Below are 18,105 nucleotides of genomic sequence, written 5' to 3' on the forward strand. Positions count from 1 at the left end.
TGAAGTGAAGGAGTTTCTGCCTGAGCTTTGAGATAGTAGGAAGACGAGTTTTGCCAAGAGGCTTGCTGATTTTAATCTTTAGATGTTGGCTGTCAGGCTTTGTCTGTGCCTCGCATACCTCTGTGTTCCTATGCAAGCACAGTCTTGGAATCCAACAGTAAACTGATTTTTTTTTTTCCACTCTCCTCGGTACAGTGACAGAAACCTGGTAGCAAGGGTTTTGTGGTTTGGTCTCTTGTGAGGATTAAGCACCCCTTCCATTAGCGGGGACGCCTCCTGTGCTGCAGAATCGGCCTTCAGGTCAAGGGATTTCCTCTAATATGTTGGATAAAGCCAAGACACTCCAGCCTACCTATGTCGGGATTGTGCCGCTTGCAGAGACTGTGGCAAAGCAAGGGAAGAGCTTTTCAAGCACATATCAGGATTCATACCACAGCTTGCGAGAAGGTTAGCAGTATCTGCTTTCTTCATTTTAGGCACTGCATAATTGGTTTGTGTTGTTGTTGTTGTTTTTTTCCTTCCATGTAGAATCTGCCTGCTTTTTCTTTTTCTGTCCAGCCTGGGCAGTTGTCCAGATTTTGGATTTCCCTATGACTCCTGTGACTTGTTGTTCCTGAGGGCACTTGTAAGCATGGCACAGGATGAGGTCGGAGCCCTGTGTGCAGTGACATGCAGTGCTGCACCTTAGGACAATTTCACTTGTGTTTGGAGCTTTACCTTTCCAAGTTTCAGTTTCTTTCTCTATGCCTGTAGAGCTCTTGTAAACAATGTTTTAAGGCTATTTTATTAAAGTATCAAGGCTTATCTTGAAGTGGCAACTCAGTTTTGAAGGGGATAGAATATAGTGTTTTAAGTTTCAACATGTTGCTGTTTGGAGAGTGTGGAAGGAATGGCTTGTGTATATCTGAGTAAGATTCAGTATTAGACAATTCTCCTACAAATTCACATGAATTTTATAGGGATTTGACAATTCTGAATGATTCTGTAGATCTGTGTCAATTTTCAAGGAGTGTTATCTATGAGAAGAGTGAATTTGAACAAAAGATTGAAAAGATGAGTCCAGACAGGGATCCATTCATAGTGAGCAGCATAATAAACAGCAACCAATGGGAACTGGGAAAAGATTACAGGGTAGAATGACAGAACGTAACAACATGCCAGTGACAAATAAACAAGAGTTATATTTGTAAGAAGTAGTGGATTCACTACTGCAAGTGGAATTTTAATAAGGACTTGAAGGATTGAACAAAGGTCTTGAACACAGTGGCCTGAGAAGTAAGGTGATGAGTGATTTTAAGAGCAGATAATGTGATCTGAGAGGAGAAAAAAATGACTTGCAATGACAATTTGGATCAAAAAGTAAAGAGTGGTTAAAGTTGAGAACAAAAAGTTAGATAGAATAAAGGCATATTTGTTACAGGGAGATAGCTGGTGAGTAGAAGACCGTTTTAGCAGTTACATTTAGAGGATTTTTCTCTCACATACAGCTCTTGGACTACTGAGGCTGCCATACAAAACTGCCATAGCATGCCCCTTTATCAGATATCAAGAGTAATCTTTCTATTAATTTTTAAGATATCACTATTTTTGTTGCTGGTTTTCACTGGAATACTCCTCATAGAACAAGTGTGGAAACAGAAAAGAAAACAAAAGCCAAATTAAAATTTGGGAGTAATAAATCCATTAGTATAAATGTCTGGAGATAGAGACCTGCTGTACATCAGTCTTCAGAGGGAAAAACAAACCAGACCTAAACTCCCAAACTCGCAGCTGTCTTGCATTTGCAAGGCATTGATTTTCACAGAAGGTGAGCACTCAGCCTTTGGATGTGCCAGGATACATCTTTCATCCAGTCACTAAATATCACAAGCATTCTACAGTGGGATCAAATGTAGAGTGAGGAAAATGTAATCTTATAGTACGGTAATCAATAGAAGAATGCTTGCTGCCATCTGAAGTTGAAGTGAATTAAGACCATTGAATTCTTGTATTTTGAAAAAGTTGTGTTGCCTCTGCAAAGTTTAACAGTATTAATCAGCCCTCCATGCCCAACCACATGCCTAAAATTCATGATATTTTAATATGCAAAGGAGAAAGCTTTTTGCTACCAGCTACTAAACAAGAAGGGTAGGAAAGAGAAATAGATGCTGCCAACTTCTTTCATGTCAGAAGAGTACAGAATAACCCTTTAGCTTTTCTGTGGCTCTGTTCAAGTCTCCTGTGATCTCAGGATGCCTTTTGTATTTATGCTGTAGCATTCACTGTATTTTGCAGAGCCAAATCTTAGAGGTGGTGGAGAAGCAGAGGGACTCATATGTGAGCCCTTACAGAAGCTACGGAAGTCACTAATTACCACTGAGCTGAATGAAACTCTAAGGACCATAGTATCTTATTTTTGGCAAAAAATGGGACAGCTTAATTTTGTTACCATCAAGGACAGAAAATTCATTTCCTTCTCTCCTCACATTTTACCACACACAAATAAAATAATTGTAAAATAAAAGTAAAGCCAAGCAAAAAAAGAGGTGTCTGCATTGTGCTGACAAGGTTCACTCCTATTTGCTTTGTGAATCTTATGAGAAGTGGCTATCTGGAATAAATTTTATCTTGTTTTCTTGCCTTTGGAAAACATGGTATCCAGAATGTGATTTAATGTTTTTGTTTTTTTTTTGAAATGGAACTTGACATGAAGTAATCTGGGAACTTCTGATCCTTTCCACACACAAATTCATTTGACGTGGGGAAGTGGAAGGACACGTGCGTGTATTTTTCAAAGTACATGTTGGAGCAGTTATTTGTAAAATTCCTAGAATCCAAAAATCCATAAACATGTTTCCCATCAAACAGTGCCTTGGAGTGATTTAGTTTTCAAATACCAGAGTTTAGTTTGCAGCTCTTAGGCCTCTTAGCACAACAGGATGGGAGCTCCTGATGAAAGGTAGGAGGAAGGAATTGCAAGCTTTGGAAAATTCCAGAAAGCCTCTCTAAAGCTGATGAGCACTCATGGCTCTAGTGTAGAAGTGAACACTTCCAAAAGTGAATTCCAACTTTTCCACCTCTTTGCAAAGTCTTTTGTTCATTGCTCTCAAAGTTTTATTTTGGGAAGTCCTCACTTCAAAAAATGTTCAATGTGACTGAGAGCCTGACAGTGAAATTCAGCTGTCTTTTTCCAAGATTTGTGTCTCGGGGCCCCGACACGAACAAGTTACTGCAGGCCATCTGATCTGTGGTAACTGCGTGCACATTCTTGGTCCGCAGCAAATGTGAGGTAATTTGAGTTAGCTTAGCCTTTGATTAAACTATTAATATCTGTTCAGCACTTTGAAGAGATCAGGAGTTGTGCAAGTGCTTGTTAATATTTAGCTTTCTTCATGAGCGATCTAGACCTCATTGTCCAAATTCCCAATACCTGAAGGTAAGGCTGCTGGGCGGCCTGTGCCTCTTCCAGCAGAGGGCAGAAGAACCTGCCCACGTGGATGGGGAGGCTTCAACTTCAAGGGCATCCCCAGCACGAGGGTGCATCCCAGGCATCTCGCAGAAATGTGGGCTGGCCTTTTTCTGTCAAGGCTGAGCGATGTTTTCCTCCTTCAGGGTGAACCTGAAGATGCTGGGGGAGATGTTAAAGCAATGTCTCCTGCAAATACATGGGTAAGGACCATCAGAAACCAGTCACAAAATGTCACTGAAGCAACTCTGAGCAACGGCCACATGTATCCCACAATTCAGAATGGCGTAGGCAAATAATGCTATGACACAGAAAAACGTAGAAAAGGTAACAAATATATGGGAGGTTACCTCGTTGGCTTTCCTTTTTGCAAATCCAGAGGTACAGCCAGTGTGTATGGTTAGTCTCTGTGGCCTTGTGCTGCAGCCACTCTGCAAATACATGGCACGGTGAAGGTAAGTTAGTGAGGTATTAAGGTAAAGTGGCTCAACGTTGGCAGTAAGCAGGCAATTTAAATTTATTTCCATTAAATCTCCAGTGTGCTTCATTTGACTCTGAAGACTAGAGGTGTTTCAGGGTATTTGTTAATTTTGTGGCATAAGTCATCAAGAGTGGAAAGCTTCAGGAAAGGGTTAACATTGACTGACCAGTGTTCATAAGTCAGTCTTTATCAGTGGAAAGCGAGTCATCACTTTATCCCTGAAGCTGAATTCACATTTTTTTTTTGGTCCTGCTGCCCTAATGTGTTTTTAGTTTTTTTGGATATGACATGTTCTCCCCTCTTGGAGTTTACTGAACTATTCCTGTCAGTGTAATGATCCCCAGCTGTTGCTTTAGCCCTAGCTATTTTCATGCTGGGAATGGGGGGAGGAGGAGAGGGGCAGAGGCTAACTTGTTTACCTCGCTGTGATCTATTTCATTTTTTCAGAAAAGATCTACTATAATAGTTTTCGTCTGCACAAAGTAATGCTAAAAGGAATGAGTTTCAGTCTCAGACCTGCAGGAGTAAGGAGATGTAAGGACTCAACATGTGCAGAAATAAAAAGAATATAAGGTGGGTGCAGTGCAAGGAGTGCAGCTGTCAATAGCATTTATGCAGACAATGCTTTGAACTGGTAATGATACCAAGTAAAATCTGCAGTATTTTCCTGCCCTATCAACTGGATTTTCTTCACAGTTGAGCTGAGAGCTTCATGTTCAACAGCCGTAGTGCTGGGGTACTGATATTCCTAGCAACAAGAAAATATTTTTATAAAGCTTGAAAAAGACATGCAGCCTTGTAATTATTGCTTTTTTGATAATTATTTGTTTTTCTGTATTTTTTTAAGAAAAGATCTGTGTTTGTACTTTTAAGGAGCTAATGATTGATGCTTAGACTTCCTGGCAGCTGTTGAAAAGTAGATGCTTTTTTTGAAAACAAAATTGTAATGCTTAAGCTCAGATTGCCTGTTTTGCATCCAGAAACAACTTCTGGAGTTGATATGCTTGTTTAGAGCTCTTGCCAGACAGATGTCACTGCAGCTCTCCTTCCCAGAGAAGATAAGGGCCAGTGACAGTTGCTCATGTCTTTGAGATCCACATCAGGCTGCCCGTGTAAATCTAATCGTGGTCCTTTCATCAACTTTGAGATACGTCACTACTCACCTCGGATTTTTCAGCATTCTCTCACTCCTGTAAGTCATTACTCAACGACTTAAAGAATATCTAAACCAAAAAATTAGTGCCTGTTTTGATCTTTCATTTCAGTGCCCCGACTCCGATCTACCCAATCTTTTCTCAGCATCAAATTACTGATCTTGTCACCTGCTGCATCAATAAATTTCGATTCAAAATGTTAAAGCAACATATTTCTTGGCAAGAACTTCTGCAGCCTATGGTAGAAAACAGAATACAGCCCCTGACATAGCTTAGATTTATATAACAAAGAGATACAGCGAGTCCAGATGGGCAAATCCTGTTCCTTCTCTGTGCAGGAGGGCTCTCAGTGGATACATAATCTGATTAATGGCATAACTTAAAGCAGAACTCATGGCTCTTTTTTGCTTTGCTAACTTGGGCTAGTGAAGGTATATGCAATGTTCTGCCTTGTTGCTGTGTAAAATCTACTAGCACAGAGTATCTGAAATAAAGAGCAGACGTGCAGTAGTTGAAGTACATACAGTACAGTGATTACGAGTCAGAACCGCTAAATGTTTTTTGCTGATCAGTGTATTCAGGATTTTTCTCCATATTCAGTGAGGTGGGTAGAGCTGTAAGAAAGCTTATATGATGTAGTAAGTATTCTTCCAAGAAAATCAAGGCTCAAACTTTCTAGTCTGCAATTCTGCCATCTGAAGATAGACTGAGCCTGATGAAGTTAGCAAGGAATGTGTGAGAAAGTGAATAACAGGGAGGGGACGTTCAGCTTTGGGGCATGGATTCCTTCCAAAATTGATGGTGAAAATCGATGACATCCAGGCTTTCTGGACAATCTCATTTTAATTCAGCTTTTCAAAAGTAAACATCTGTTAAGAAAATCTTTTGTAAAAAAGGCGACTATTCAAAAGTTTTAACAGATTGTTGATAACTGTTTTTCCTCCATGGTAGATGCAGGCATCATATATTGCAGCTGTGCCTACAAAGACCTTGTTCTGAGGCCTCCATGCCCAGAGGCAGCTCACAGAGCTGAAGCTCACAGAATCTGAGAGCCCAGTACTTCCCCCAACTTCTCTGCTGCACATATGATTGAGAACCTTCTGCACAGGCACACTTGGCAGGGCACAAACATTTTGCACGGCTGGGCTGTTGTACAGAACTGAGGGATGGACACCCTTTGGCTGTCTGAGAGAACAGATCTGCTTTCAGCTTTCTCCATGTGAAATTTCTTTGTGCTGCTTATTATTTCTGTAGTATTAAATGCATGTAGAATACAGCTATGGGTTATTTGGGTAGGAATCGCATGGTGTAGGAGCTGTGTTCTTTCATTGCTGATCTCGGCAAATTGTGCAACAGTGCTGGAAGCCAGACCATATACATGCCCTTCATGTCATTTGGTCGTCATTACAAGCAGCACGTAACCTGTCCCTATTTCAGTTCTGATGTTTTTGTTCTTATTTCAGTGCCCCTGTCAAAATGCTCTATGTGATGCTTTTTTGATGCTCTTTTTCTTCATTTTCGCTTTCCAAAGCTTTTTCACTTCTTTCCGCATGATACTTATGAATGGATATCCCAAGCCTGCTTGCATCTTACCCCCTTTTCCATGCTCAGATCTCAAATTGTGCCATTTGGAAGTGACAGATGACATTTTCCATGTAGATGCTAAACTAACAGCACCTTTGTGCCTCACTGAGAGACTTTCCCAGCTGCTAATAATAGTTGTCACATTGACTGTAGGCAGTTCAGTACAAGGGTGGTGTCTTCAGGACCGACGTGACTGTAAATCTAACTACAGCGGTTTGCAAGCGCTGTCACCACGAAGCTATCTCCGCTGCCTCTTCACTGCAGGGAGCAACGGAAAGGAAACGTGTCTGCCCTTCACTTGCTTTGTTCTGAACATTAGCAAAAGCCCACCTCTGATAGCGGATCTGGCAGTGTGGGGGGACCTGCTGCTGCTGGCAGCCTCCTCTGTGCCCTTCAGCAGAGCTCTGAGCCAGCAGGAACTATTGAAGCACCCGCAGAATTTGTCCACCAGGCTGAAGTCAAGTGGTCACACAAGCCACTGTAGACTGCTGCTTTTGGGTGTTTTTTAATGTTTTTTTACTTTTTTTTTTTTTTTTAATTTTTATTTTGCTGGTTGATTTTTTGCACAAAATTATATTATTTAGGTACTTATAGCAATGATGGCACTTAAGAAGCACATGAAGTCTCATAGCCCCTGTTTAAGTTGCGGAACTTCCCTTATGCAAAAAAAGAAAAAAAAGAAAAAAAAAAGGAAAAAAGCTCAACACCCAAACCCAAACCAAAGTGTTCTGGAGATCTAAAGTCTAGACATTTTCAAGAAAGGGAATATGCAAAGAGAAAGCAAAAAGTAGCAGACAGGTGTGTATGATCACGCTTGAGCTTGAGGGGATTTTATGTGCTTTTTGTGTATAAGGCGAACTCTGAGGATCAGCTTCCATACCATGCTGCTGTGGAGGAACTGATTTCTAATGTACAATGTACAATATACAATGACCATAGCTGAAACTTGTAACTTTTTCACAAGTACAAACACAATGACAGTAGAATTTCTGTCTCTGACTGTAAAGAATGTGGCAGGCTGTTGCAGTAAAAACGTGGGGATCTTTATTCAAACCTCACTTTTACACAATCTAATAGTAATAGGACCAGGGGAAATGGTTGTAAACTAAAAGATTTAGGTTAGATATTAGGAAAATTTTTTTACTCAGAGAGTGGGAAGGCACCGGCTGCCCAGAGAAGCTGTGGGTGCCCCATCCTTGAAAGCACCCAAGGCCAGGTTGGATGGGGACCTGAGCTGCCTGATGTGGACTTGAGCTGCACGATGTGGTGAGTGAGGGCTGGAATTAGATGATCCTTAAGATCCCTTCCAACCTTGGCTGTTCTATGATTCTATGTCATGGCTGTGGCATATGTTCTTTGAGGAAACAGCAAATATGTTTCTTTCATAAGGAAGTGCAGTAGTTCCTTGTGTCATCCACCTGAATTTCTAGCTAAAAGAGGATGCTGTGATTTGGACAGTAGCTGGGGCAGGAATGCTAGGTGGATAGGGAATGCCCTGAGCTTGTATTTTGCATGCAGTATATATGCTGGGCAAACCCCCATTTGTTTCATGTCCTGTGAAGTAACTCTCAGCACAGTCAAACAGACTGAAGCCGGGAGAGGGATGCTAAAGCCAGCTAATTTAAAATTATAAGGACCCTCTTTCCAAGATCCCTTTTTAATCAGTTAATTACTTCTTCCAAAGAAATGCTAGTCTTCTGTTTGGATTTGCATACTTCGAAGTCCTTTTTTTTCTACCGCTTGTGAAAAAAAGCATTTGGTTTAATTTGCATTTGGTTTCCATAAAGCAAACCTCTTTAGGTGGATAAGAATTTGAAAATCTTAGAAATAAAGAATTGATTCCTCGGCTTGGTGGAAAACCCAATAATACAGCTCATATGTCTAAGGATCCTATCTTTTTGTACAGAAATTCTGTGATATCTTCACCAGGAGGTAGTTTTCTGTGAAGGGAGCTGAAAAATTCTATCTGTGTAGGGTGCCCTGAAGTAGAAGGAGGGCTGAATTTCTGAGCCAGTGCAGTCTTTGAGAAGTGTTTGGGGAGGGTTTGGCCTTGATGTGAGAGGCTGGTAGAGCACAGGAGCTCTGTGTGCAGTGGAAATTGAGTTGTAAAGGAAAAATGTTCTGTCGTGTCTCTTGTTGCAGAAAGAGGCATGGAAAGCTTTTCCTCATTAATTCTAATATGATAAACGTGCGTAATTAATTGTGCATTTTATGACTTGGCATTCTCTCAAGAATTGATTTTTCTTCTGTTTAATAGGAATGCGCAAATATGTATTGTCCCTTGAATGAAGGGTTTAAAACAATCTGAAAATTCTGTTGTTTCTAAATGGCACATTCTGTTACCTGTCTCCTGTATAATTTTTTTAGAAAAACAAACAAACAAACAAACAAACACTCTGATGTCTTGGCTTTAAGGGAAATAGGATTGTTGGAGCTCTTACTTCTTACAGGCAGAGATACCTCTGTTTCTAGAAGAATGAAATGAAAAAGGCACAAGTGTGTTTTCCCTAATGCAGCTTGCCTTTTGTTCTGTCTCTTTAGGAGACAGCTGTAGATCTGATTGTCAGGATATCTTTGTCCGTTCCTTCTTTTTCCTTCATTTGTCCTCATCTGCCACGTCACATTAAGTTATCTTGGAGAATTTCTTTCTAGGGTCTTCTTTGCAAGGTGGCTAAGGGCAATGTTGGTTCTTTCTTGTTTGTTGTTTCATGGAAACATATTAATCAGTATAGACTTGTGATTTGACTTCACGTGGCAAGTTGGGAAATTCTCTGTGAAGTCAGAATTTTCCCTCAGGGCTTCCCTTCCAGCTATAGATAGCAGCAATGGATATATAGATGGCATCAGCAAGCACTCATCACAGATAATAGGAGGTAGTTACATACTTACTGTCTCATGATACTGATGTGTCAATTTTAGTAGACCTTTCCACCTAGGTATTTTGTTACAGGTCATCCTGTTGGATCATGCATGGTAGCCAGATTCCATAGATAGGGATACGTGCCTGCCTAGTCACACTCTTGGTTTTCACCTAACCAGTATTTCTGGGACTAAATAATCTATAGGAATTGATACATTGCACAGAAGGAAGACCCACTTTTCCTGTTGATGAGCTTTTTGCACACTTTTGCATGTTGCATATTTCACTAAAAATGCCAGCTTCATTTGTCAAAGTCCTATTTTAACATTTTCAGTGAGTGCTGAAATGGGCTATTAGGTGTGGGCTATTGGAGTGGGCTTCTCTGTGTTAGATGGAAAGACTAACGTACTAACATATCTCATATGTACACTAATATGAAATATATCTATCCGACTCAAGATGCTAGTAAGAAAACAAAGCTTGCGTTGCATTAAAAAGCAATGAGTAAAATTTCATTAACCACTTCCAAATTTTATGGAATTGCAGGAATTTAAACAAACTAGGAAGGAAGAAGGTAAAGGCAAGTGCTGTAAAATCCACAGCAACTGTTGGTGTTTCATTTAAACCAACATAAAAAGAAATGTGCAGAATTTGGTGTAACTTTTGGATTGCAGTAGTAATAAAGTTGTGCATCTATTCAGTGTCACATATGTGAGCAGTACCTGCGTAGTAAATGTGTATGTGAAATTGAAGACTGAGTTTGTAAACTTTTGAGTCTATGGACTGGTTCTTCCTTCTGTACCTGCACATTTCACCACTGTAGAACTGCAGTGCTGACTCAAGCCTTTGAGAAGCACCAAACAGGATTTGGTCCTTCCTTGAGGTTAGATCATGTTATGTCATTACACTTCTACCATGCTACTGCTTTTGTCTGTTTGGTAATGTTACCTGGTCACAAAACCAGAATTGCTGTGAATGATGACTTTGTCTTAAAATTTAGATTACTTTGATTTTGGCATTGTGTCGAATTTTATATGGAAGCCTCAAAAATGAGCTGGTAAGCTGGTTCTTCTGTGCTCAGTGGGGTGAGTAAGCTACCTTGTGGTAATGTGTGAGGATGGAGAGGATCCTTTTGCTTTTGATTGTGTATTTGCTTCTCATTCCATATTCTTTCGGGACCAGTTTCTTCTGGAGGTTGGGATCCTTGATTCTGCTACATTAGTGATATCAAAGAATCCATATTTGTGTAAGTGCACTAAAAGAGTTAATGCCTCGTGATGTGGACTCATTAAATGATAATACATGCAAGTATTTCCTCATACTTTAAAAACATTTGGAAAGATTATTCCTATTTCATATTTCTCTTCCAACAGCATCTTCCCAACAAAAAGCTTTCAAAGGGAGTATTGCCTTGTCACTGAATTTTGTTTCTAGCAGCCAGAGCCAGGCCTTTGGGCCACCACTGAGCAGGCAGCATCTCATCTGTCAGCGGGCCTCTGGGGACTGCATGTCTTGGTCGTGATTGTATACAATCCAATAACATTCTGAGCTGTAAAATCCTACAGAAACTTTGAAGAGAATGATTTTATCAAGAAACCATCTCTTCTTGTCCTGAGACTAAAAGCTGGTTTATTTTCTCTCTTCCTTCTCTTTGTGTTCTTAAATATCCAGCTGAGATGCCCAGACTCATGCCTTTTCTATACTTCTCAGCTGTTTTAAAAAGCTTTTTGAAGTGCTGAATGGAAAAAAACCTAGCACTGCATGACCCGCATTGCATCCCTGGATTGCTACTCACCCACCTACTGTGAAATATTCTGATGGTTGTAGGTTTGGAGGTGGAGGATCTGTTCTGTTTTTTTTTTGAGAATTGTATTCCTGTTCCCATATGTACAACGAGTTGTGCTCTCAAGAGAATAAGAAAAGGTGGTTGTGAGAAAGGTTTCAAGTCCTCTGTACTTGAAGTGCTATTGAAATGCCATTGAAGTTCAACCTCCTGGTTGGCCTTGTGTCAATGTGCATCTGTCCTTGAGCAAGCAGAGCTGGGTAAGGAGGTTGTCAACACTCATATATCACCCAAATTGTATGAGACACCTGCCCACCTAAGCATATTGCAGCTGGATGTGCTGATTGCTGCAGTGCTGCTAAGAAATCTGTTGTTCACATGACCTGCAGAAAGGATCCACTCGGATGCTGGTTTTGTATCCTGTTCAGGAGGTGTGGCACAGACCACCTCCTTGGCTGCTGTGAGATGGACCTCAGTCCTGCCTCGCATCAACAGGAGAGCACAGCATGAATAGAAATCAGTGAAGTATGCCTCTAGTGCAAAAAGTCCTTGTAGCAGTTTGGGAGACTAAACCAAATTCTTCATCTCGCCCTCCCAAACCAAATTTTCACCATAGTATGGTTGCTAAGGAAGAGATGAGGAAACTGCCTGCATTTTAATAGCAGCTGTTGTTGCTGCAGCGGAGAAAAGAGGTAGTGAAATGTGAGATAATCTCACATAGTAAAGAAATAAACTTCTTCTTAACTGTCCCTTTGCTCAGGCTCACTCCAAGCTGTTCTTGTAAATGCATCCAAATGAATCTAATCTCAGGGATGCTGTTGCAACACCAGTGGCTGCTTGCAGACTGAGGATCAGCTGTGCACTCTGCTGCTTCTCCTTCACCTCACAGAGGGACACAGATTTTTGGCAGCCCCTCGCCGTGGTAGCAAACTGCCATATAATCCCTGCAGTTTGGGTGTCATTTACAGTCTGCTTCACTTAAATGCTTCTCTGCTAACTGCACAGTCTGCTTAAATGCAAAGCCAGCGTGTGTTTCCCATCAGCAGTTAGTGGATTAAAACGCTGTTAGCCTGAGAAAATTGCCCTTAAAATGGGCCCCAAAGTTGGCTTTTCTTTGTTGGCACCCAGCTTTCTAGCAAATTCCGTGTCATGGGCTGCTGTAGTTGACTGCACAAAAGGCAGCTCTGAAAAAATTATCAACCTGAGCAATTTGAGAATTATTTTCAGAATTCATTTTGACCACTGTGTACTCACTCATTGGCACAGACTCGTAGAGCTGTCATCTTTTGTAGCTTCTTGTTGACACCACAGAGGAGCACCCTTTGCTGCCTCAGTCCAGAAGGGTTTTGCCATTGAAGGTGGCCATGTGCTGTTCTTGCTGGTGTCTAAGCTGGGATGTAATCTGGCTTCCCCTTGAAGCATGGAAGGGCTGATGCAAGTCACCCTCTGTGTTGTAAGCAGGCACAGCCAAAATAGTGCTGAGACCATTTGTGGTGCCGGGGGAAAGTTTTCTCCATACATCTCCTGCTGATTGAAATTGTCATAAACCAAATGTCCACTGAAACCAGGGGTTGATGTACTGCATATTCCACAGCTGCTGGTCAGATGTGACCATTTAATGCAGCAGAAGCTAGGAAAAAATTCTTGATGTAATTAGAATTGCTGCTGGTGGCTGAGGGATGGCTTGAATGGGGCTTTGCCTCTCAAAGCTGTGGTAACATGCTATCATATTGAAGTTAGTGTTACACAAATAGCTGCAATGGTTTTCCTCACTAGCTATCCCATGCTGTCAAACCCTTCTTGTACTTCTGTATATCGTAGTTGAGCTGTTTGCATCCCGGCTGTTTGGTGTGACAGCGTTACATGGCTTGTGTTCCTGCTGTCCTGGGAGTGGGGATGGTGCTGCAGCTCTGGGCTCTCACGTGGGCTGTGCAGAGGTGCTGAGAACTTACACGTAAAGCACTGTGACCCATAACGAGCCTTAAAGTGCATGGTTTGCTTTTCACTGCTTTGACTTACGCTTGCACTTTCCTCAGTTATGGTAATGAGGTTGGGCTAATTTCACTTGTTCTTTGCTAGTTTCTCTTTCCAATTCCAATCGCGTGACTTATTGATTGGGTTGCAAGGAGGAATTTTTACACAGGGCAAACTGCTATCACCGACTTTGAAAGTCAATCAGCGGTCTCCACCAGCAACCAGGCAACCAGCCAGCACGTGGCTCTGGTCTCTGTGAGCCCTTCTCACTCTGCTGCTGCACAGGGCTGCATACTCTGCCTGCCCTCCCCTTGCTTAGGCCACCTTCAGGGTCTGTGGGGTTTCCTTAGAAGAAAAGGTTGGCAGAAGTGGGGATACTGACTCTTGGGCCTCACAGCAGGCTCAGAGCCACACACCTCTCATTGTCAGGTCACAAGCAACCCGAAACACGGAATATTTTTTCAATTTGTTGTTGTAAATCTGTATGTGACATAGGCTTGAAGTATTTTTTTCTCGTAAGGAGTTGAGATGCAGAGGCTGTGGCCTAGTTTCAGCAGTCCTGTGCATGCTGTTGCACATGCAGTGTGCTTTAGAAGTTGAGGAGCTTTCAGGTAGGTACACCTAAGGGCAGGCACACTGTTGCAGATTTAGATGGCAAGCTGCAAAAAACAACATTACTCATCATAAATATTTGTTCTTACCGCTGCTTACTGCTGAGGCACCCTGGTACTATGGCTGGGTAAATGTCAGCGTGGGTGCAGTCTCTGTATGTTGCCACCGGCCATCAGCACACAATGCCCATGAGTTCAGTGTTCTGCAGTTCTATGGTAGGACAAGCAAAAAGCGGTCACAGCATGCTCTATTTCTTTAAAAGCTTTACTCAGTAGGTGGTGTTGCAGTGTTGTCTGTTACTACACACTCACAGGAGTGCTGCTTTTCCCTGCTTCTAAAAGGCTGCCAACTGCTCACTGTACCATCTTCGAGATGCTCTGGAACCATAGTCATAGATTCATTTGAGTTGCAAGGGACCCTTAAAGGTCATCTAGTCCCAAATTCCCTGCAGTGAACAGGGGCGTGTCTTAGTAATTCTCAAAGGGGTCCATTAGAGACCTAGAAGCCTTGTCCAAATTTAAGTGTGTTTCAAAACTTGTGAAATAGATCAGACATTCTCATTGTTTGGTGGGAGAATCAGACAAGGATGCAAAGCTTACAAAATGTTACATAGACACGAGTTTGATGAAAGAAATGAGTTATTTTCCAGCCAGCAGATATATGCGCTTCTTTATATGACCTGATTCATTCCTGACTTGGAAATTAGTATAAAGTTTTAACTGTGGAGTTAAAGGAAACAGAAGATGGTTGGTTTGTGATTGAAAGACTTTCACTCGGTCTGTCTTTGAGTAACTTTGTATTTCTCTGGTCATTCTAGACCCTTGGCTGAGCTCCACATGGAACAGCCTTGGATTGGTTCTTGGGACATCTGTTAATCTATATATAGGGTTCACACACTTGCACACGTAAACAGGTGATCTCCTAAATATACAAAATGGTGTTTGGAACTCCGAGTACTTATTTAAGCCAAATGAATTCAGAAGTGAACTGAATTAATCCTTTTTTTGCCTTCCTCCCAAAATAAACTGTATTGGGAAAAAAAGTGCGTTCTGTGCTGATTGTAAGTTCTGCTTAATGTGTATACGTATACATTCACTAATCCCAGGCATTGCCTAATAGCTATTAAAAATATCCAGAAAATGACCTTTTTCCTACTCTTTGGTTTGATCCTCTTGACAATTGCTACTTCTTGCTGTGAAGGGACGTGATGTTTAAAAATAATAGGTGCATAAAATGAGTAGAGAAAAAGGGTAGCAGATGGTAACTGATATAGAAGTAAGTTATATTTGGAAAATTCATAAGGGAAGCTGAAGTCAGGAAGGGATTTTTGAGCTGTTTGTGAAGTTTGTGTCTGTCTGACACTGATTTCTAATAGGTCTGGTAGTAGTAGGGAGGTTTCAGAGGAGTGAAAGAGAAGTAGAACCTTGCATTGCTAGTGAAAAAGTGAGAATGAGTAACCAGAGGGTGATCTAATATCAGTTCCAGGGAGAAAAAGCTATGGAAAATTTGATAATATAAATAAGAGCAGCGGTATAATCCTATTATGCAGCTTTTCCATTTTAGGAGAACAGGTCTGCTCAAGCACAATTTTGTTGTTTTGATACTGGAAATTTGGTTTCCAGGGCTGTTGCCTGGGTGTAACAGACTTGTGTAAGTTCTCTAACGTAGTGCAATATGTTTTAGTTTCTAAAAGTGTCTTTGAATATAATGATGTCGTGCTTAAGTGGTTTAAGAGCTGCCTGTAATCAAAGGAGGTAGAGTTTCTAGTTGGGATCAGCCCATCATGGCCTGGAAACAAGCACTGCTAAAGGTGTGGAAGGAACAAAGATTAGTGAAGGCGTAAATGATCTTAATGATGGTTTAAAAAAAAATAAATTAGGCAAATGGGGACAGTTGGGTGAAATGTGCATAGCTACAGGTGTGTACACCAAGGAGTAGAAAATGCTGTCTGTATCTGAGTGGGAGAGCTCATCTCTGAATGTCCTTGCGCTGGGGAAAAGGTGAGTCAGCTGGGAGGTAAGTGGTGGAGATAGCTGGCACAGTGAGGAAGGCAGGGGGTCCCACCAAATAAATAGCCAAGTGGCAAAACCAGCTGACAAATACACTGCTAGATATGTAAGTGGGAAGAAATGAGTAATGCTGAGCTTATCTGAACTTAAAGCTGGGGTGGTGGATGCTACAGGTCAGTGCTTAGCTGGTGTACATTTAGCAAGATGTGCAAGTTTAGGGTATAGAAACGAGCCCCCTAGATGCCTTACGAGTGGAAAAAATGTCGCATTGTGAGAGTTACCTGGCAGGGCTGAGACTGCTCGCACGAGGATGAGGTCTCGCCTCCTCTTTGTATTAGTGCTAGCAACAACCCAGCAGGAGCACTCCTGAACCCCCTGAGAAATCCTTTGGCTTAATTAAGAGGAGAGAGGTGGCTTGGTTGTACACGGTATGCGGAAGTGCTTTCAGATGTAGGAATTACATTCACATAGTTGTAAACTTCAAAAAAAAGAAAAAGAAAAAAAGGAAAAAAAGAATGTCGAGAGCCAATGGAAGCTGGAGCTAGGCAAGTTCGGCCTAGCTGAGGTGAGGATGATTTGCTGCTATGCAAGCAACCACAGAAGTGATGGGGTTTTCATTTTTTGTCAACTTCACATGAAGACCAGATGCCCTATTGGAAGGTGTAGCTCAGTTTAATGCAAAGGGCAGACAGAACATAAACAGGTAAAATGGGCTGATACATGCAAGTAGGTGAAGTGCCATCTTCTGCTTAAGCTTTTTGATCTCTGCTTCAGGGTGTGTGCAGTATAAATTTGGGTGTAGTGTAGGAAATGAATGTACTGGACCAACAGAATACTTAAGAAAGGAAGTATAAGGGTTGTAGAGCAGTTTTGTTCTCTGGTGATTCTGCTGCATTTGTGTGGACTTCTCTTATGTGGACTATACAACGTGAACTTGACAGAGAAATTGAAGTTTAAACAAGGAAGATGCCATGCTATTCATACTGGTTTATCTTGAGTGTGCTTAGGAGCTTGGGCTTGACTGCAGATGAGATTCAGTGTCTGTTCTCTCAGGATGTCCTAAATTGGTGCGTGTGTGCGTGTGTGTTTCTTTGCTTTTACAAGATACCTTTTGTATGGAAGTTGCCTTTGAATATTTGTAAGGACAACTTCAACAATTTTGCTTTTATTATATAGTTTAAATGGAAACTACTGTTAAAGTCTAGCTGCTGAAATTATGAGTGGTCATTTGCATTTGAAAAAAAAAAAAAAGATAATTGCATTGTATACAGGTAATGCATATATTCTGTTGCACTCCAGTAAGTAGAAGACATTCTAGTGATAAGGGATTCCTTCTGCTGTGGGATAAGGACACTTGTAGAGGTAGCCATGATATTTCATTTTCATGAGATGTTTTTGAAGGTGAAAGAATTTCTCAGTTGAGGAAGGAAATTGGTCCTGTAATTTAGAGAACCTAATGACCCATAATTTTCTCTGATCAATTTAATCTGCACAAAGTAATTTGGGTTTTTAGGAGTCATTAGCAGTTGGAGTGTCACTCTGGTTTTATTGGAGTACCGTCAGAGAGCGTTCTTCTCTTTGTTTTTTAATATTAATGGTTTGTAAGACCTTGATGCTCTAGAAAGAATTGAGAAACAGCCCTGGCTGTGCACATTTTTATCACCCTGCCAAGACCCTTTGCAACTTCCTCCCCTCGTTACCCACAGCAGAACACGGAAACCTCGATGCTTGCAGCCACTTCTGCAATTGCAGCGGTGCAGGGCAGTGCGGCGGGAGGGGGTCTGCTTGTTCTGCTGCTCGCTGAAACATCCGAAGAAGAAAACGATGCATTTGAAAATGTGTTCTCAATTGCTTCTCACACTGATGGTTTTCCTTCTCTTCCCTGTCTCTGCTGTTGTGCAGTGCTGCAGTTGAAGCTCCAGCAGCGACGCACACGGGAGGAGCTGGTGAGCCAAGGGATCATGCCGCGTAAGTATCACTTCAGCTCTTTCTCTTGATGTTTTTGTGCTTGTTTTTGAGCTGAGACTGGTTTCATGTACGATTTGAAAGATCTAATTGTCCATTTCTGGGTGAACAACGTATACAAGAGCCCCACCCAGTTCCACCCAACTTTGTCCTTGGTTGGTACTCTAGGTAGGGGGCCTCTTTTGATACCGAGGAGCAGAGTAATGGCTTCAAGTGTAACCATACCCCAGAAGAACAT

At 41.5% G+C, this 18,105-nt stretch overlaps 1 protein-coding gene across 3 annotated transcripts in view; it reads left to right on the forward strand.

The window, feature by feature from the left end:
* Positions 1-18,105, forward strand: part of MRTFA (myocardin related transcription factor A) — a 96,583-nt gene that overhangs the window by 49,491 nt on the left and 28,987 nt on the right. For 2 of the 3 annotated variants that reach the window (XM_085225921.1, XM_085225913.1), the window contains one exon: positions 17,805-17,870. In XM_085225921.1, coding sequence (XP_085082047.1) covers positions 17,864-17,870 — 7 coding nt within the window. In that variant the 5' untranslated portion in view covers positions 17,805-17,863. Of the gene's footprint in view, positions 1-14; positions 448-17,804; positions 17,871-18,105 lie in introns of those variants that run through there. The other variant, XM_010710671.4, reaches the window with a different exon arrangement.

The sequence above is a fragment of the Meleagris gallopavo genome, chromosome 1 (assembly GCF_905368555.1).
Source record: "Meleagris gallopavo chromosome 1, MGAL_WU_HG_1.1, whole genome shotgun sequence".
NCBI classification, from domain to species: Eukaryota; Metazoa; Chordata; class Aves; order Galliformes; family Phasianidae; genus Meleagris; species Meleagris gallopavo.